Source organism: Tinamus guttatus, unplaced genomic scaffold (assembly GCF_059628265.1).
Source record: "Tinamus guttatus ecotype Peru unplaced genomic scaffold, ASM5962826v1 Tinamus_guttatus_pri_ptg000749l, whole genome shotgun sequence".
NCBI classification, from domain to species: domain Eukaryota; kingdom Metazoa; phylum Chordata; class Aves; order Tinamiformes; family Tinamidae; genus Tinamus; species Tinamus guttatus.
In genome coordinates this window covers 23,582-44,217 of record NW_028289283.1, presented here as the reverse complement: position 1 = coordinate 44,217, position 20,636 = coordinate 23,582, and the positions used below count along the sequence as shown (strand labels likewise).

Sequence of the window (20,636 nt, the reverse complement as noted above, 5' to 3'; positions counted from 1 at the left end):
AGTCAAAATTCTTTCTTCTACTTCTGAAGGACTACCAGAAGAGCAAACATGAATGCAAAGCAGAGGCAACATGACAAAGGACAAAAACAGCCCACAAACACTCACCGTGAATTTGTTCGACTTGACAAAGACCCAGTGCGTATTTACCAAGAAAAACTGATCTCAGCTATGAAGATAGTGAGGGATTGAAGGGGAATCTTACCTGAGTGCAGAATATTCAAGAACATTTTGTATTTATTTCATATGCAATAAAATTAATAGAAAATAAAAAAAAGGTAGAGTTGAATTTTAAGTGACGGCTGGGCATTTGCTCTTTAGATTATGTTAGGAATCATGGCCAAAGTCTGCCTAGAATCTTCCTTCCTTCCAGAGTTTGGAAAATTTCAACATAAGGCAAGAACAGAGGTAAAGTTTCATCTACGTTTTCAAAGACATCTTTTTCCAGCAAAAGAATCACATCTCACTGAAAAAAGTCTCCTCTGAAGAATATGGCGCTAGCTCTGCCTGTGGAGATTAACACCGCTTGCCTTACATCTGCTGCGGAGTTGTAAAACTATTCCAGTTGCTGGGATCAGGCCTTATTCCTTTGATATATGTGGCTGTAAATGTATATTCTTGCCTGCATTTCTGAGTACTGCCAGCCAAATATTTACCTTTCTGGAAAGCCTGGCACCCAGCTAATGTTGACTTCTCTTAATTTAGAATAAAATCGTCTGACACTCCCATCACTTCTTTTCACTTAGAGTAATTATTTATACTGAGGTAAAGAAAATCCCAAACGTGCTTAAACCAGTAGTGAATGGTATTTCCGAGAGCGTACAAGCACAAACTGTGCTTAGAACATAAGGCACCTAGACCCATTTGAAATTACATAGGGCTTGGGGCTTACTCCCTCCAGGCTCCCCTGAAAATTCAGGCTATTATTTCCACTTACAGGATGAGGAGTCTTGTGTTGCTGCATTATTTTCAAAGGCTCAGAAACATGGTCGTGAAAAAGAGGTATTGGTGCAATTTTCAAAAACATCTAAGTGAGTTCTAGTTCAGATAAGGGTTTTTGAAATCATGCTGAAATATTATTAAGTAGACTGGAATTTAGATTAGGTGGCACTTATAAAAAATCTAGCCCAGTGTTCTAATGGGTTTTCAATATCCTCCTCTTTCTACTGTTTTAGATGACATAACACAAGTCAATGGGTCATCCAGTCCTGTACGTCTTTACATCTCTTCTGATTCTAAAACAGAGCTACAACTTTGCCACAGAATTAAGATCTCATGCTTGCAATTACTTACAGATGGAAATGGTATTGGTAACAACTGGACAACTAATTTAGGCATAAAGTTCACTTGGAAAAATGCAAAAATGTTTACAAAGTTTCTTCAAACACACTGAAGTCAACACAGCTGCACTTATTTCACTGTGCACATATTTCAGTGTATTGTTCATATCCTCCTTATTCCTTTTAGCTCAAGTCCTTCTGACATAAGGACAATCTATCCTCCCTGTACACTCCTCCTATTTTCAAAGTTCCCTTTCATCGTTTTCAGCCAGGCACTTTCAAGCCAGGTTGCCTTAATTAACTTCTTTGCATAACATGACTACACAGAACAGCAGCACTGGGAAGTTGGCCAAGGCAGAGGCAGTTAAGGATTGCATCAATCTGTTGATGAACCAGTAAAGCTGCTTCTTCCAGTTTTTCAAGATTCTATAGTAACAGAGTAAGTTTTCACCTGCACAGGATAGAAAATAGCCTGAAGCATGGGCAGGACATCACTGAAGAAAAAATCCCAGGTTTCAGCTAAGGTATCCAGTAGTTTCTGCCCTGCAAAAACACAGAACAAACTGGTCATTAGTTTAGGTTATCATCAGCTAACTGCAAAGACTAAGAAACACAGGAAATGATGCAAATCTGCTAGTTGTTCACCAAGATGAATCATTTACCAGATACTTTTAGTAGTATGGGATTTGTATTCCTTTTGGGATATCAGATTGGTGTCTTTTAGAGGCAGATGCGTCAGCCAGAGATCTTTGGGAGAGGAATTGGGACTAAGGAGCTGAAGGTTGGCTTCCCACCCCTGCTGCCCCAGCTGGCCTGGGTGACTTGGGCACGGTGATTTCTGTCCCTGCACACCTAATCTGACTGTGGATGGGGAAATTTCCACTACGCCTCCACCAGCAGCTATTACGGAGATAAATACATGAGGCATTCAGATAAGACAGTATAGCTTATCGGGTAGCAAATTCATTATCCATGAGTCAGGATCAGCATGGTATCAGAATCAAATATTATCCTTAATATTTGTATTATACTATTACTTAGGGCCCCAGCTAGGGAGCATTTCTTCCTAGTTTTGCACACAAACATACAGAAACAGATTGGCAAGACAGCATCTACAATCGAAGGCAGTCGAGTACTGATCTTTATGACAGGGTACTTGATCTTGCTGCATTTTTTAAGTGCCTGACAAATAGCACCAGTTTTGGCATGTCTGCAGCTCTTGAATTACTCTTGAGTGGATGGCACTAAATGCTTCCAGTGACAAACCTGAATCACCAAGCTACACTGCAGCTGCTGGCTTGTGACCTACTCCAAGGTTGTTGCTTCTGCATCATCGGGGTGGGATCCTCTCTTACATACTCATGCACGGGACTAAGTAAAAAATATCCTGTCAGCTTCTCTTTTTAATTCGTCTTAAATTAGTTCTAGTGAACTACAGGGAACACACAAGGAACTGTGTCCAAAATTTCCTAGCAGTAGTAATAGCAGTAATAATAATAAATACTGTTGCATTTATGGACAATATGCTAGAAGTTTTTCAAAGACAGAAATCTTGCTCACAAGAAGGACTCTAGCTAGTCTAAAGCTTGAGGGCAGAATTTAAAAGAGTTAAATACATTAGTTACTCATAAGTTGAAGCTAAATTGAAACCAACCCCTGGAACATATTTGGCTCCAAAAGTGGGTGCTGAACACTTAGAATTTTGGTCCTTCTGAAATTTTTCTCTTAGAATTGCATGAAGTCAAATTGCCCTGTTGGGATAAATATGCCTTTACTGTAGCACATTCCTCTCATCCTGTGGGCAGTTTGTTTTGTTAAGTGATGGATTTCTGTGCAGCAGCTCAGAAAGGCTGCACAGTTAGCTGTTTTTTGCCAGGCAGGCCTATTCCTGTGGGCTGTGCAAAAATCCCTAGAGTCTGTAGACGATCAGCATCTTTCACACAGAGGAATGTGACTTCTGGGTACGGTCAAGAATAGGTTTGTTTTATTGTCAGACAAAGATCCCTACGCTTGCCATAAGTACATATTGCATTCAAGGAAGCTGGGGACATCTAAATGCTCATTTTATTGAAGCACAAGTACAGCACTGGGAGGGGACCCCTGCTTGGACAGGAATTCCCAGGATTTCCATGCTCCCAACTTTACTTCAGTACTTTAGAGGTCCAAACTATGGGGCCAGCAAATACAGGAGGAACCCTGCAGTGATGGCACCTTTGCCTCCAGCCTCAGAGAGACACATCCATCAGCCACGCTGTGAGAAGCCTGAATCTAAACCCTAAATTACAGCTATCTTTCTAAAACTTCCCAGTTTTGGTGAGTTGACACTTGCAAGAAAGCACTTGGAAAATACGTGACCAATTTAATCATCACATCACCAGCAATTCTGACCGTATTTTAAGGGGGTGCCAGAAGAGGATACACTGAATTCAAAACCAAAATAAACTTTAACAGCTTGCTGAAACTTTATTTTTGCTAAACATGCTCCTATATTTGAAAGTGGCCTTCCATTTCAGTTTTTGTTCTCAGCTTTGATTTCAAATATTAGAGGCAGTATTTTGATTTTCAAGCTGATAAAAATAGAAGAAAAGGGGGCAGGAATGTAGCGGTTTCCTGGATTTAATTTGTCAATATGACACTTGAAAGACAACTTCCTTTGTCATTTGCGAAGCAGCTGTGAAGGCCTTGCAGGCCTCAGCTCCCCTTGTGCTCTCCAAGCACAACTCCAACTGTTATTTTATATAATTGAGGAATTCTGTGTTCAGCTTAGAAGAGTTTGAGTACTTGAAATGTGAAATTTGGGCTCTTTTTTGCTGTGTTCAGGGCTATTTTCTTTTCATCAGAAAACGCGGGTCCCAGAGCACCATCTTAATCCAAGCAGATGTCCCGTCAGTAAGGAAAGGTCACAGTTAAGATTTACAGATAGCTACAACTAAGGGAAATGGTTGTCTCCAGGCTAGTGCTAACACAGTATATTTAGACTAAGCGGAATTATAACTGTGGCCCTCAAAGCTAAAGGAAAGCTACATTTCTTTAAAATCATCTCAGACTCCCCCTAAAGATCCTCAAATTATTTACACGTACAATCATCTTATGAAATATTCAGACATCTTTTCGCTCACTGACAACGCATAGCTACATCTAGGACAAAATAATGTATTTAATAGCACATCTAAATGCCGTACAGTAGCACAGGACATGAAACGAGGGTGATTGCAATGCTGGAAGTGACTCAAGCAGGATGTATTTGCCCATATTAAAATTCTACTTATGCACTGGCTTTAGCACATGTGGACAGTACTTTCTTTCTGCGTTTAGACAGTCTCATTAAAAAAAACTAACCCAGCTTAGTGTCTTTTGCAGCATTCGCACTAACAAGGAGGGGAATGAGTGGAGCAACAAGAATATATTTAGTGCAAGCAATAACTGTATCAGTCTGGAGTGATTTCTCACATTTCTCTAGATTTGCACAAATCCACTTAAAAAAGTAGAAAGTGATCAATACTCTCAACTTCAGCCACTGTATTATTTCTTTTTTAATTTGGACTTTACCACTTTGAATATAAAAGGAATTTTCTTGTTGCTTACTTCCACACATTGACACCTCCATAAGCTGCAGACTGACAAATGGGGCCTTGGCAGTGAAACAAGTCCTTTTCTGGCCTCATTAATGAGTGCATGAATCCAGAATAATGCTAAAAAAAATGAGCACAGCATTATTCTGGACTTGACCAGACACTTTACCTAACTGAGACTGCAGCCCTCAGATTTTTTTTAATTAAGATATTTCACTCTCCTCTTCCACTTTTCCTTAAGGCTATAATTTGAGCTACAGAAAGCGCCCAAGCTGGAGGCAATCTTTCCCTTATATTTCCTAGCTGCTGCACTAAGCAATCACCTCTCCTTGATGAAAGCCAATGGGAACATTAAGGCAGGATAGGACAATAGATTGCAGGAATAAATTGATATAATTAATGCATAATCCAGGGAATTGGGTGAAAACAGCGTCACTGCCTTGAGGATGCTTTTGCATCTGTGACAGACATAGATAGCCATGCTAAAATCCAAATTACCTTCATAAAACCGGATCTTGTCCCTTAGGATCACCATGCCTTTTGTAAGCAGCTGATTCTGTAAATAAAACATAAATTGCCTTTACTCAGTTCTATACTTCCCTGCAGCCATAATATTTAACATTTTATTCTTCCTTAACATTCAAAAACAGAGGCCTTTCATTTTAATAACCAATTAAACAACTGTTCCTCCCTCATCCATCACACTTAAATTCCCTTGGGACCCTTGTGAAAGGATGATGTAACTAACTGCCTAACACTTGCAGAACACAGCCCCTGTTCTGAGGTACACAGAGGGTTTTACAGCCTTCAAACGACTGACCCACACAGCACATAGCATATAGCATACTTATTTGAGTAGAAGGAATACTGTATTTTAATAGACAATGTTTACTGATTGCTAGATGGCTTTCCTATTTGCTACACTGCACTAAACTTAACAGGTTTATTCAGTAGCTTAAATTTTAAAGCTAAAAGAAAATGTCTGGAACCCATCAAAAGACAGCAATTTCCTACAAAACCCATTGGCTCCATAAATCTATTCCACTGGTTGAATTTTCATTATCTAACTATATACATACATATATACATGCATATATACATATATAAATTCCAAATTTGATCACTGCAGAAATGACACACAGGGCCTAATGCAGACCACAGAAAAAACAGTGGAAATCTTCAACTGATTTCAAAGGGTTCCAGAGGAGCATTTACACTGGATGAAACAATTTTGCTGGTAGCTTATTAAAAATGAATAATTCAGTGAAAGAAAACACATGCCTACCTGTAGATATTCAGTGAAAAAGGATCCCAGTTCTGTTTTCAATAATTGCCTGTATTAAGAGGAATAAGAAAAGGACCTATGTAATCAACAGATCATCATAAAGATGAAGCACATGGAAAAGGAGAAGTCAGCGACAGCAAAATATCTGCATGTGAACATAGCCTGACAATAAAGTGTAACCAGAAGCGTAACAAATGGGTTAGGAACGCCGAGCATCTCAGCCAGCACTTCTACGTGTTGCAAAAATACCCGCCCTGCTTTTAGATGGCCCAGTTGGGCAGAAATACAGATTTGACAGAGACAGATCCTCTTCACAAGCTCCGAGCTACCCTGATTGGCCAGCGCGTCGCGCTCCAGGCGCGGGACAGCCCCTTGTGCTCCTGCCAATGCGCGGGGACGCGTGAGCACCGCGCACGCAGCTCCTCCGAGAGGTGCCCGCGGGTGAGTGATCTCTGCCCCGCAAAACTTCAGAGCTGTGACAAAACGCATCGGGAAACCCGAAACATGATGATATGTTTGCGGATTTTGTCACAGACCGGAACCTTGCAGAATCCGAGCCAGCTGAAGTTTCGTAAGGTTTTAGTGGAAAAGCAAATGGAAATTTAAGCATTTAGCTCTGTATTTAGTTCTCTGCACTAAACAAACAACCAAAATCCTAATCTGACAACAACTCACATGCAGCAAAATTCCGACAAATCAGCAACTGATTTCAAGCAGATTGCCAGGCTCCAATTCAGTACCTGGACAAAACTCACTGCACTGCTGAAGAGCTGTTGGTCAGTTATAACTCCCATGTTGGATGCTAGATGTTTAGCACTTTCCTGCACCAAGGTCATCATTATGCACCTACATGAGAGCTCAGACCTTATAAAAATGTGGCCTCAGCTCAGTTTTCTGAACACTTGCACATCTGGCCTAGAGCTCCTTTCAAAATCTGTCTCTTTACAGCCATCTCAGGTACCCAAAGGAAACGAGCTAAAACTCTATTTAAAAGCTATGAAATTTATGTTTTAAAACTATTTAATCTAAATCTAGAATCTGTTTTATTAAATCTAAATCTACTTAAAATGTATTCATATTTAAAATGCATACATCTATTTATTTAAAAACTATTTAAGATACACTTTGATTAGGCCACCAAACACTGTGATCAGTTGTGTAGTTTTCCAAAACATATAATTGGTGTATGTCATCATGTATCTCTCAGAGTTTCATCTTTCAAATAAATCCACCATCTTGAGATCTTGATTCATCATCTCGATATCTTCTGACAAGGAGAAAATGGCCATCCTGAATGAGGCCAAAATACAGTATCTTGTTCATTTACCAATACAGTTTGACCCCACAGCCCTTTTCATGGCATTGTTTCAAATAAATAAATAAATAAATGAAATAACCAAACACTACCCAATACTTCATGCCCTCAACCTTTGTTTAAGCTTTGACCCTTTCCACAAATAAAGACCTCTCTAGAGCCTGGATTCCTCTGAGCCTTCATCAGGTGACTTCCAAATACCAAATTCCCTTTCTGCACTTCAGACCCTACTGCTAATTCCCAGCACTGACATCGGGAAATAGAAGACGAGGCTCCGTTTAGCTGCTGCCTATCCCTTCGACAAACCCAAGCCCACCAGATTTCCACTTTCCAGCTCTGAACGAACCAAGCACCAGGCCTGTAGCTAATTCTGTGCACTGGGCTGCATCACACCAAGCAGCAGCACAGACGCATCAGCATCTCCGTCTGCAGGGCAGAACTGACAGCACAATTAGTGCCTCTGGCTCTTTCAACCCCTAATAATGCAGATAGATACTTCATGCTTCCTTAATTAATTTCTAGCGAAATAGTGAGGCCCTCGGACTGCATTATAATACCAGTGTTACAAAATCATGATGTTCTCAGTAACCATATTCCCAGCAAAACTGGATCCAGTACACTGCTTGCATTTTCATCCTTGCCTGATGTCCTTTAACAAAAACTAGTAGTGTTGTCATCTACCCAGTTCTGGATAATTCTGATTGCTAAATAACTTCCTCTAGATATACAGGTATCAGTGATGCAAACCAGGTGAAAAACTGATTAGAGCAAAGGAGGATTCCTCTTCAGATAGGGGACCAGATTTTAAGTGCATCTGATTTTGCTGACAGCTCCTTTGTGCTCTTATGACACTGCCATCCACTGATATTGGGTCTTCATTGTCTATTTAATGACTTCATAAATTAAGGTGATAACTTCCTGTTGCTGCTTCTTTGGTTCACCTTGAAATTAACTCTTGAAGCATTATTCAAGAAATAATAACAGAAAGTCTAGCACTGCATATATCTGACTTTATTAGCTATTAGATTATAGAGCAAAATGAAAAGAAGTGGTTTTACTGGGGCTGAACTCTTGATACAAAAGAGGAAATGGCAGTAAAACGTGCTTTGTCTGCATCAAGCCAATATTCTGAAACTCAGGAGAGAGGCAGCTATAAATATGTATTAGCCTTAATACAGGACATCCTGCTTCCTCTGTGTCTCCCTAGCCTTCTTTTTCTTCCCTGGTTTTCAAATAGCTTTGAATTAGCTGCATTGTAAAAAAGGAAAACATTACAAATCCTAATAAGCTTCTTGCCCAATCCCCAGTTAAACTACACGGCAAAGGCTCAGGATAAGTTACATACTGGTCAGACACTGGTGACAATCTCTGTTATCAGAACATCTTCTCTCCTCACCACCTTGCTGTGCTCCACTAGCCTTAGCTTGAGCACAGATATTCAGGATCAACAGCAATATGAAAATCACATATCCATTTTTACTGGTAGAAGGGCTTCCCAGACTGCATGTAACCCCATATTTAAGGCCACTTTCTAATGCTAGAGTTACACAATGCCAGAGAGCATTGGTGTAAATGAGACTGGGTTATTTTTGTTCTATGCTGCAGTATTTAGATACTGTAATGAATGTCAAGCACAGTGGGTTATTACATTTTTGATATATGCTTGCAATTTTAGTTATAACTTATTCCAGCCCCAGGAATGCCCGCCCTTTTCCCCTTCTGTCTCTATGTTGGCTGTGCATTGGGTTTTGTGACATCCTAACATCTCTCCTGTACAAGAGGACCCAAATGAAAACTTTCAATTAGACGGTATAAATTTTTTGCCTTGGATGAGGGGGAATCAATTCTGGGTTCTGTCATTTCGATCATTACAGAAATTTTAGAGAGGAGTAATTCATAGATCATGGGATGAAAGCAAAACCCACCAACCAACTACTAACCAACCAAACAAATCCCCTATATTCCTATTCCTGCAACCCTACCCCTGCGGAGCAGACAACGATCTCATTATAGCAGTGCTATATTGGAATCGCATAAACACACTGTACAGCAAACGTTTATTTTTTGTCTCCCTTGAGGAAAGAGCGGAAGAACAGATCACATGTTTGGAGAGGAAGAGGCACCTGTGCTTTTGTAAGCCAAAACGAAAGCAGAAGGAAATGTCGTGCATACATGTGTACCCCACGATCACTTAGTAAATAACCCGTGCAGAAATAAGTAGAGCAAAAAGCCTCTCAATCTGTGTTCAGAAAATGAAGTCATGTATGTAAGTATTTGCACATGCATGAAAAAAGTAGTTGAATATATATGACATTAACAAGTCAAAGTGAAGATATGCCACTATTGCAGACAGAACATTGCTGAAATACTAGTATTTAGTCTGTGAGTCAACTTAGAGGTTCAAGGTTTGGTTATGAAAACCATCCCAGAATCTGCTCTAGTTAAACGGATAAAACAAAATAGCTTATTTTACTCTCCATTAAAAAAAAGTCTTCAGTATCAGCCATTTACCTGAAGATTTACACACTCCAATTTTGCTCAGTTGGAAAAAGCAAGTAGATGTTCCTTTTTTTTAGGTACCTGCTGAAAATGTGCATCTAGAAAAATTGGAGGGCAAATACATATTGTTTCACCTCTTAAGTCATATTTATGAATCTGATATTTTTTGCATTAAATAATAATATTAACACAAAGAAACTACTTTGAATAAAATAGCAACAGCAGCAACTTAGGTATTTTTGATACATGTGAAATCAGTAATTTCTTTTTAAGTTTTGAATTGAAGTGAGGAAAAAGGACCTCAGTTGTAAATAGCCAGGAGTACTAGAAAGGTTAATGCCTGAAGTCAACCATGAAATGTAGCAAGCAGAGGGAGTACAGTTTTTGAACAGCAGCTGCAGCTGGACGTGTGAACAAACACGCTTAAAAATACCACTGCTACGGTTTCCTCTTACGACAGATCTCCCAGCTGTCTGCCCTGTCCTCTTAGTCCACTTGCAGCTTTCTCATTTTCATTTGTTTGTATGAATAACCATCAAGCGGGATACTCACAGGGAACCTTTGGAAAACAAACTCCATGCAGAGGAAGGACAGCGTTTGGTAGTAAATGGGAAGGATGCTCGGGCCAAGCTGGATGTAAGAGGAAAAAACCCACTAAGTGGCAGAAAGGCTGCTGTGGTTTTAGCCTGGCCAGGGTTATGCCTTGGATGCCTAATTTGTGAGAGCAGCTCTCTAGCACTATATGCATATGTGTGTGTATATACATATATATATATATATATACATACAGCCTTGTATCTCATTTAATTAACTCTACAGTGAGGGTGATCGAGCACTGGAATAGTGAAGTCTCCTTCTCTGGAGATCTTCAAAACCCGCTTGGACGCAGTCCTGTGCCACGTGCTCTAGGTGACCCTGCGTGTGCAGGGGGGTTGGACTAGATGACCTCTAGAGGTCCCTTCCAACCTTAAGCATTCTATGATTCTATGATACATACACATTTTTTTTTTAATCCAGGTAAACAGAAGCAAAATCTGGTCATGATTCACCAAATAACATCTATCTTCTATTTGCTCATCCGTATAAGATTGTGTTTGTCTCTGTGGCACCAGCAGAAAACTCCTATTCCTCTCCTGCCTCTCCTCAGCAGGCAGGCATCCTGAGGCAGACACATTGGGCCAGGAAATCTCAGCCCAACAGGACAATTCCTCGTCATTCAGACAAAGCTGGAGAATCCAAACTCTCTTACAGCAATAATGATCAACCATTATTCCAATAACTAACTCAAAGTGATTGATGGATCACGCTCACTGACAGTCACCCCAGAAAAGCTCTTCTTTTGTATCTGTCATCTTCTCCCAGCTGAAGAATGAGTTTATTTTAATTCAAAAAAGAGAAAGGGAGAGAGAAAGAGTTCACAGGCCATATGTCATCTCTGACATGGACATCTCTGAAGACATTTCTATAGCGAAAGGAACCTGGCAGGGCTGGTGCTTTCTGGGTATTCTATGGATTTTGTCAGACGGGCTGATCCCAGCTGCAGTGGGAACAAGTGTCAGGGAAAGGGAATCACTGAGCCTCTTACCTGAAGATTGCTAGGAAATATATTAAGCTGTGTATCTTTTGGAGTGCTTCTTCAAATTGTGATAGTTTATTCTTCAAAGTGCTGGGACAAGTTGTCAAAAGGAAACAAGCTACCTTTGGCCTTGTCAGCAACAGGGAGTTTAATAAGCAATAATATGTGCTCTAATAAGCACTAATACCTAAAGTGCTGTAAATCCAGATACCACTTTAGCTCTTGATAGTATCTGCATCTGTAACTTAAATGACTTTTTGCCTTTTTAAGAAAAAATACACCATTTTTTTAGCTCAGTCTCTGTTTATTCGGTTACAAACACCGTTTCAGCACTGTATGAGGAAGAAACGGGAACCTGAAGTTGTGTTTTCCAGATTATCATGCTGACAAGACAGCTGTATAACATCTCTGGTGTATTCTGCCTGCATAGAAGGAGAAGCTAGACATGAAGGATCTGAAGCCAGGACTTCCTTCTGCATCATGTCACAGCTGGGAGGCTCTACAACCTCCATGGGTGTCAGGGATGATTCCCAGAGCTAGGCCTAGCAGCTAGGGAAAGGACTAGGTGTTGACACACATAAACAACAACTATTCATGAAAACCCAGTCAACGCTACTGCTTCAAATGCATTCCACCAGGAAAGAAATATTGCTGTAGAAATCTATGAGCACGAATGCTAACAAAATCTACTGTGCAAGCTGGCTAATAATATTCTGGTAATGCCAGCAGAGCCACTCACCTGACTCCTTCATTGAGGTTGTAGAGCTCATGGTCCGGGAGACCTTTCCGCTGGAACACTGCTATTACTCCATTATGGATACTGAAAGAGGAAGTGAGGAGACGTCAGTACCTGGCTACGTTTGAGGAAGGTATCATGTCCAGGATAAGCCAAACATCTCTTTCCAGAAGACTCTTAAGACCTTTTTAAAAGTTGTAGGTGATTTCTAGTACGGCACCTCAGATAAAGTCAAAGTCATCATTTTTAAAGTCATCATGGAATTACTCTCCAGAAAACAGACACCGTTTTGGAAAACCATTTCTTTTTGATATATTCCAGCTTGAGAACATCAGAAGTTACACCTCAAATATCAGGCATCTCAGAAAACGTAAGCTCATGTATTTTAAGTAAAATAAAAGTCTCACTACAGAAACAATTAACCACTTCACTATGAGATCAGTGATGACGTTTTTCACCCTGTTGGCATATGCTTGTTTGAACTATGGTTAGGTGACTTTCTAACAACTTATCGGCATTTATCAAGTCTGGACACTACGTATAAAGTTCAATGCACAAACACAGCATTCCTTTACTAGGACATGGTTAGTGGAGCTTAACAAGAATGATTAGTTCTTTAAAAATCTGAAAAAGAAAAATAGACAATGTGCACTTTTAAGGGTAATATATTCATTCTCTCAACCACTTCCCGAAGAGAAATAATAAAAAGAGGAGTGAAGTTTACCACAGAATTGATCACAAGGCCTGCTTACCATCATCATTCATTCATTTCTCAAAGATTTATGCTATGGCTGTGCCTAGAGGGAAAGCCAAACTGAGCTGAAAGAGCAAGAGATCTAGAGCTTCTGCAGTGGAGACATCAGTAGAGGAGGTGACGGGCCAGGCCTGGGCACAGTGGAGCTCTTCCAACCATCTGCCCTGCTCAAATGCTCCTTTTTCATTTTCAAAGCCATTTGTAACCGTTCTCTAAGCAGACTCTGCTTGGAGGCGGTGATTTTCTGCTGCACTCAGTAGCAACTCAAGGCAGGATGAGGACAAAATTCCCCACTGCAACAGCGTGAAGTCACTTATCCAACACTCTCGCTGTGGCATCTGGCTCCCAGCCCTGTGAATCCTAGGATGCCAAACAGCAAAAACCTGCCAGGTGTCCTGTGCTGTTCAGGACAGTCCCATGGGTTTAACAAGACTGCACCTCCAAGGGTTGATGAAATGAGCATGTGCTTCAAGATCAAGCTCTGAAATACTTTTCCAGAATTAGGGATCTAAAATAGTAGGAGGAAATAGAAGTCTCCTTTCTCTTCCCCAACCTAGTGCTGTCTTTTATAGCTTCACACCAGATTTCAGCTTTGATTCCTCCAGAAATAAGACTCATGTAGCCCTTCCATCTGTCAGTTAATCCCTGTTCCTCAGCTCAGTTTCTACCACATTTGACTTCAGAACCGAAGTCCCCAAAACATCAAGTTCTTTTGTGTCTCAGCTGGAGTGGGAGAAGTCCCCTCAGTGATTCACCTGCAGCGGGGTGAGCTCAACCTTTCTTAGCCACACAGATGTCTAGCTCCTAGGCACTGCTACAAGAAAGCAGGCTATATCAGCCCCACTGCTCATACAAGCACTACCAACTTCTAATACAGTGCGTTTTCTTAACTAAAGTGACCATTCATATCACTGGAAGTGATTATTTTCTGCCTGCCTCTGTTACCTCACTTACAATATAAAGATGACACTACAGTATTTTGTGAAATATCTTCAGATAATCCAAACTGTGCTGTGCATCTCCTCCCAAGGTTTTTCCAGCGACTCCACAATCCTGTTCTTCTGAGCTCTGCAATGGCCTCCCCAATCATGCTGTGCTGGAGCCTAATAAGATGCAGCAACAAGCAGCTTTTGAGCCCTGGAAAGAGAAACCTGGGCCAGATTTGCCTGTCTTGAAGGAGGCCAGGATTTGGGTTTGGCCTGTCTTGTGAAGAAGAGCCGAAGGCGAGTTTGCTTCAGCAGAAACCTAGCACAGAAAGCCGGGGTCCCACAGGCAGGGGAGCTCCGCAGGGCTCGACCGCATCCGGCAGCGCTCTGCCAGTCCCAGGCATCACTACAGGGTCAGAACAAGACTTGCCACTGCCAGCCTGAAGCCCTGTACATGCAAGGTAGGTTAAAGGCATGCTGTGAGCGTGGGCACGTTCCCTGGCACTGCCTGGCAGCACACAGAGGTCCCTCTTCCCCAAAAACACTCATGTGCACAGACTAACAATACAAGGCAGCTTGCTTTGACTCAAATTGACAATTATTTAAGAATTGGCATCTAAAAGCCTCGGTATCCAACGAAACAACTCAGGTGCGTTTAGTATTACGAGCAGTATGTGGAGGATGATCAATGTAGCGGAGAAAACAAGCAGCCTTCACACGCTCCTCTGCTTTGGAAATGAGCTTTGCGATGCTGCCTGCCACCCTGCTGGAGGCAGGAATGAGTAAATCTCTCCTTGCAAGTCCCTCTCTTGCACTCTCCTAATCGAGGGGGAGGTTCTCCTGCCCAGCCTAACAGGTCCCTTATTGCTCCTTGGAGAAGTAGTAGAGAGCAAGCATTCTCACCAAGAGCTGGGGGGACAGACTGCAAGCGTCTAAGTGCTGGCCTTCAGCAGAGCTGCACCTACTTAAAGCATCCCGGTGGCCACCCTCTCACCTGCCTGGGGGCTTCGGAGAAGCTGCAGAAGTGCCTTGTGCCCACGAGGAAGCCTTAGCTGCTGCTTCCACCCCAAGGTCCTGCAAGACACCCGAGGCGGGTGGATGTCCTTTAACCTGTGCCTGCGACCAGTCTCCACTGAGGGTTAGGTCATAACGTATGTCATTAAACTTGTATTTTAATAGTTCAGCCTAAATTGGAAGTGCTTTATAAACTCTCTTCTGCAACTCTTTTACAACACGCAGGTTAATAATGGGTGCCCTCTTGCTCTCATACTGCTATGAACTCCACAGAAATGCGAAGGGAAGTGCTGGGGTGGTATCGCTCAACCTGAACGTGAGCGCCAGGATGCGACTGATTCTGCCGACGCTCGCAGGCAGCAGAACTGCCCGAGTGCCAAGACAGGAGGGCGGGGATGACGCTTCCGCAGTGCCAGCCGCTGCCTGACTCACCTGCTGTGGCCACAACACAGATGTCACTGGAGTCCCGGGCTGACTGCCCAGGTGCCACCGCCTGGTGCAAGCGGGAGGGTGTCTCCCTTGGGCATTTAAGTGGTCCTTCCACTGGCAGCTCTAAGGAACTGCGCAGGACAGCTGTTGTGATTAAAGCACTCTTTTCTGTTAGCTCAGAAACAGTTTGTCCCTAGAGCTGAGGAACAACTGCAAAACTGGGGTTGCAAATCTCCGTCCAAAATCTGGACCAGCTGCTTGTTTTGACCATGCTCATGGTCCTCTCAGTTTGCTATTTACTGGCCAGGCAGGTGGTGTGACCCAAGTTTTTGCTTATGCACAACACACAAAACTTTTTGTTCTCTAAAGCAGTCACTACCTTTGCATGCAAACAGCGCGGGTGAAAACACCACAACATTTTTGTTTACTGTTTGCAAATCCTCTTGGTTAAAGAGTTGCAAGCAAAGAGTCAGTGAGCAAAACCAAGCCTGTGTGAATAACCACACATCACCAGCACGGTAGAGTTGAAGGGCAACAGTTTCAGAAGGGACTAAGTGGCTTAGGGCTCATCTTACTTGGACGTTTATCAGAACAGCTAATAAATATATCAATATATCAATAATTAACCCATCTAAGCCTCCTCAAAGACAGTCTTGTTCCAGAATAAAAGTCTGTGTTTCTAAATTAGCTCAATCCAGTTTGAAAACCCCATTTTCTGGACTGCCCACAAGTTAAGTCCCGGCGGTATCCCCCAGGTTTTCCATGAGGCCCCATCCTTTTCAAAACAAGATCTCAGCTTCCAATTGCCTTTCGTCTTCCAAATTCCTGCTCAAGGTCAAACAATCTGCAAGGAGGGATGGGCCACAAGTAGGCACAGCATCGTACAAGTGAAAACACCCCGGGCCTGCCAAACCCAAAGCCTTCAAAGCGTTCTGGAGACATTAATTCACAAGCCTCGCCAAACATAAACACTGCTGTTGCATATGAAAGGGTTGAGACAGGTGAAGGGACTTCCCTGAGGTGTTCCAAGGAGCTAATGCCTCCGTGCAGTGAGATTTTGGCTTCCAATTATAGCTATACCCAAGCACAGGTAGGTCTGGAGGGCTAAGGAACGACTCTCTCTCCTCTCCCTGCCTCCTGTTACTGCAGTCCAGGCCAGCCCGTGCTGGTGGCCGCTGCCATCAGCCAAGTCCCTTCATTTCACTGTCCTTCCTCCCAAGAGGGTGGCACTTGGGAGGCCAAGAAGCAGAAGATGGTGCCCAGGCAGAAAGAGGGCTTGCCAAGTAAACACGAAATACTGCAAACAGCAGCATTTCCTAGTAGAAGTATCAGATAAATATGCCAGTCTGAAATGTTTTCTCCATTCAGAAAGCCTCCCTGTGATCTGAGCAAACATTCATTTTTAATTAGCAGATGAGATATGGTTCCCATGACTGTAAAAATTAATTTATAGCAAGCTATTGTGCATACTACAACCCTGTAAAAATTAGCCCGATCCGTGAAATTCTTTCTGACTCCATGTGCCTCCTTGGATTTGCTGCTGATCTCACTAATGGAACAGGTATCTCATATCTATATTCTTCGCCTCTTCCTTGCTATCTCCCACTCCCACAAGTCTTCTCCCTTTTCTTGCACCAGAAGGGACCTCAGCGTCCTTCATTATCGGCTTTCTCAAGCCTGGCTGGGGCAGGGAAAAGCTCCTGAAGGATTTCATTTGCCTCGAGAGGGGCCCCAATGGCTGGCGGACTAAAGATTAAAAACCCTGCTCTTCTCAGCCCACTTGGTTGCTTCAGTCAGCATTCAGCCCTTGTTTTTCGCCTGAAGCTGGAGTGGAAAAATAAAAAAGCAGGAATCCAAGACAACGTTAGTGAAAAAAATCCCAGCTATTTTAATCTGACGCAAATTCCGCGAGCTGTGGTGAGGCGGCGCCGTGTCGCCGGGCTGCAGCGGTGTGGGGCGACGGGATGGGGCGCAGGGAGCGCGTGGGGCCCAGGCAGCGACGCCGCAGCGTCCTCGTGGCGCAGCAGCCGACAGCCGCCCGGCCAATCGCCCTCCCTCGGATCAACAGGGGTTGTGCAGCACTCGACTTCTGAGGTGGGGAGGAAGAAGCCTCTTCCCCTCTGGGGAGAGCCTTGTGCTATTACATAAGAAGTAGAGGGTTTTCGCCAGCTCCCCGCAGCGCAACTCTTCCATAACCCGCGTGACTTGTGGCAGCATCGGGGATTTGAATTTCCTTGCAAATACCAGGAAAAGGGGATCATTTTCCACTTCCAAATGAGGCTGCCTTTCCTCAGACCCCTCACTCGATCCCACGGGAGCTGGAAGCACTCATCCAGCTCCTGCACATGGGCACAGAGAAGGTCTGAGGGTCACGTTCTGCCACCACCTCTCCCACCACGCGGGATCTCATCCCCTGCCGACTCCAGTGGGGCTGCTGGCCTAGCAAGGGACTAATTGACCTGAGGCCAGGGAGCAGGATCTAGCCTTTAATTAGCACCTCCGGAGCATCCTTGGGTTATTTAAGCAGCGAGATACGCTGAACAGCAACTCTTTAGCAACCAGAATAGTTTAAGTGCTCAGTGTGCTGCTGGCATCCAACAAATAATTCATAATAAAGGCCTCAGAGTGCAACTACTGAAGTGAGAGCAACAGAATATGTAGTATTTTCTACTTTTCTTTTGCTCGTAATTGAATTGTTTTTACTAAGCACATCTATAATTCACTGATATTTTCCCTCTCACAACCACATCTCCAAACAATTATAAAACACCACGGGTGACACGGTCCAAGCTAGGTGACCCAGGAAATGACATTTCACTTGCAAAAGGGCAAAAGAATGCAATTCCTAGGGACTCACAGAAGACTTAGGCGTACCTTTAAAAAACGAGTGTCGCTGAAAAGGCTGTTAGGGTGAAAACTCAGAAACCATCATAAGTCATTCACCAGAAAATGTTTTCCTGATTTTTTTCGGGGGTGGGGAGAGGGTCAGACATTAAAAGAATTCAAATTTTTCAGCAGAATAAAGAAAACCAGCACAGACTGTTCTTCCTTGTTTAAAGCGTGCACACACGCACAGAGATATTTACATTAAGGTCGGCGAACTGAACAGGCTTTGTCACGTCGGGCTCGCCGGTGAGCACTATACCTAAACAGCAACACGGCCACAGCTCAGCACGGAAGGTTTGAGGCTCCCTGTCCTCATTGCGGGGGGCAGGCGCGCGGCGCGAGCCCTTACCTGTTCCAGGTGGCGTTGGAGCAGGCCCGGCGCTGCTGGCTCCCCCGCTCATCCAAGGCTGCCTGCTCTCTCTTGCCCAGATCACTGAGGCTGGGCGAACTCATGAACTTCAACCTGCGAAGAGTCCTCATGGTCAAACGCGTGCTTGCGCGGGGCAGCTACAGATACACCATCCTGTCCACACACACACACACGCTGCCGGAGCGGCAGCGGCAGCGCCAGCACTCCTCTCCGTCTGCTGGTCAAAAAGAACAGAGACTTAAAAAAACAAAAAACAACAACAAAAAAAACAAAACAAAAAAGAAAAAAAGAGAAGAGAGAACCAGTTCTCCACGGAGCACACCTCTGCCAGCAAGAAAACAAACCTTTAATCAGATCAGCTCTGACGTCATGAGCTGCGGTTAATAATTTCTCCAGCCCTTTAGAAAAAAAAATCCAGAGCCGCGCGCGCCCCGAGCGCTGCGAGGGGCCTCTCTTAACCGCCCCTTGCGCGGTGCCCGGCGCCACGGTGAGGGGCTCGTGCGGCCCGGCGCGGGCTCCACCGGCCGGGAGCTGCCCCTGTGCCCCACTGCGCTCGCACGTGGAAGTGAAACCACGTGTAAAAAGAACAAAAAACAAAGAAAACCCCAAAAAGCAAAAAAAAAAAAAAAACCAAAAAACCCCACCCCCAGCAACCGATACTGACGCACGGAGGCTTTATTGGAAAGTTTCATAACTGCCTGCGCGCTGGCTCGTTACGACACCGCGCTCGCGCGCTCCCCTACGCGCACAGCACACGCTCGGAGGCTGCTCGCACTCACCACCGCACTGGAAGTATTTAAAAAAAAGCCAAAAAAAAAAAGTGCAATGCAGCTGTGAAATGAAGAGTGATGAAGAGTGGAGGCTTGGGTTGGTGGCTCTGAGGAATTCCTGGCGGGGCGTGCAAAAGCTTTACACTTTCTGAACTGTGACAGCCGCTGCACGACTTGGGGTGCCCTTCGCTTCTGCAAAACTCCAGGTGCCTGAACTCCAAAGGAAACCTCCTCTCTCTCTCTCCAGATGCGGCACTGGAGCTGAAGGATATGCGGGGAAGCCGTGTAAAAAACATAGTTCTTAGTTTTCTCAAAAGAAATGAAAAATCTGTGCTAGAGCGAGCCCAGGTATGAGGCACTTCTTTCTTAAGGCATCTGGCGCATTTGCCCTGGTAAAAGCTAGTGGGGCTCCTTGCAGAGCACGGTTCTGCTCCATGCAAGGTGGCTGGAATACAGGGGAACTTCCAGCTGCTTTCCCTCCTCCCTTGCTTTTTATTCATTCTTTTTATCTGTGACAGTCTGCTGCCTAGATCCAGTCTACGTTTGGATTTGCTTGTGTCCAAACACCTCAGTGTTTACATTACCGGAGAACTTGTATTTTGCACCAAAACTCAGCTAAGCTTGTCGCACTTAAACATTTATTTCACAAATTCCCTCCCCTATCTGAGGAAAAATCAAATCACCACTTGGGCCAGTTTTAGTACTAGCAGTAGTTTTGTGCTGCTGTTTGGAGGAGGTTTTGCTGCTTGTCCTTCCCAGAGCAAAATCCTGGAGAACAGGGATGAGCCCTGCAGCAGGCGGCAGTTAGCTGTGCGCGTCAGAAGGGATCCAAGGCTCCCGATCACCCCTGGGTGCCAAGGCACCGTCCCCCCTCGTCCATCCCAGATGTTTCCGTCCTTCAGCCAAGCAAACACAGGTTCACTACGTACACAGCAGACAAAGAAAAACAACCACAACAATCTACGGCTGCACTGCGAGCAACCGGAGGGCTTCCCATTGCCCCGGATGGCCGGGGAAGCTGCTGTGCCAACCTAAGATGCACCTGCAGAAAGCAGGGCAAATTAGGGCAAAATACGTCACTTCAGTACAGGTTACCTGTACCTACCATTACATCATTACAAAGCAATACTTGACATTGGCATCATGCTGCCCATCCGTGGATATCCTTGACTTCTTGGTCATCTGGGAGCTCAGCCCAAGCAGCTCTTGGGCATGAAGATAAAAGGC

General features: G+C 43.8%; 1 protein-coding gene across 4 annotated transcripts in view; it reads right to left on the bottom strand.

Moving 5' to 3' along the window:
- Positions 1 to 20,636, bottom strand: part of PRR5 (proline rich 5) — a 62,295-nt gene that overhangs the window by 20,406 nt on the left and 21,253 nt on the right. Inside the window, exons 1-6 of one of the 4 annotated variants that reach the window (XM_088537374.1) lie at positions 18,984 to 19,050; positions 18,619 to 18,732; positions 12,264 to 12,344; positions 6,135 to 6,183; positions 5,348 to 5,405; positions 1,729 to 1,820 (exon numbers count right to left, since the gene is read on the bottom strand). In XM_088537374.1, coding sequence (XP_088393500.1) covers positions 1,729 to 1,820; positions 5,348 to 5,405; positions 6,135 to 6,183; positions 12,264 to 12,344; positions 18,619 to 18,722 — 384 coding nt within the window. In that variant the 5' untranslated portion in view covers positions 18,723 to 18,732; positions 18,984 to 19,050. The other 3 variants (XM_088537373.1, XM_088537372.1, XM_088537375.1) reach the window with 3 other exon arrangements.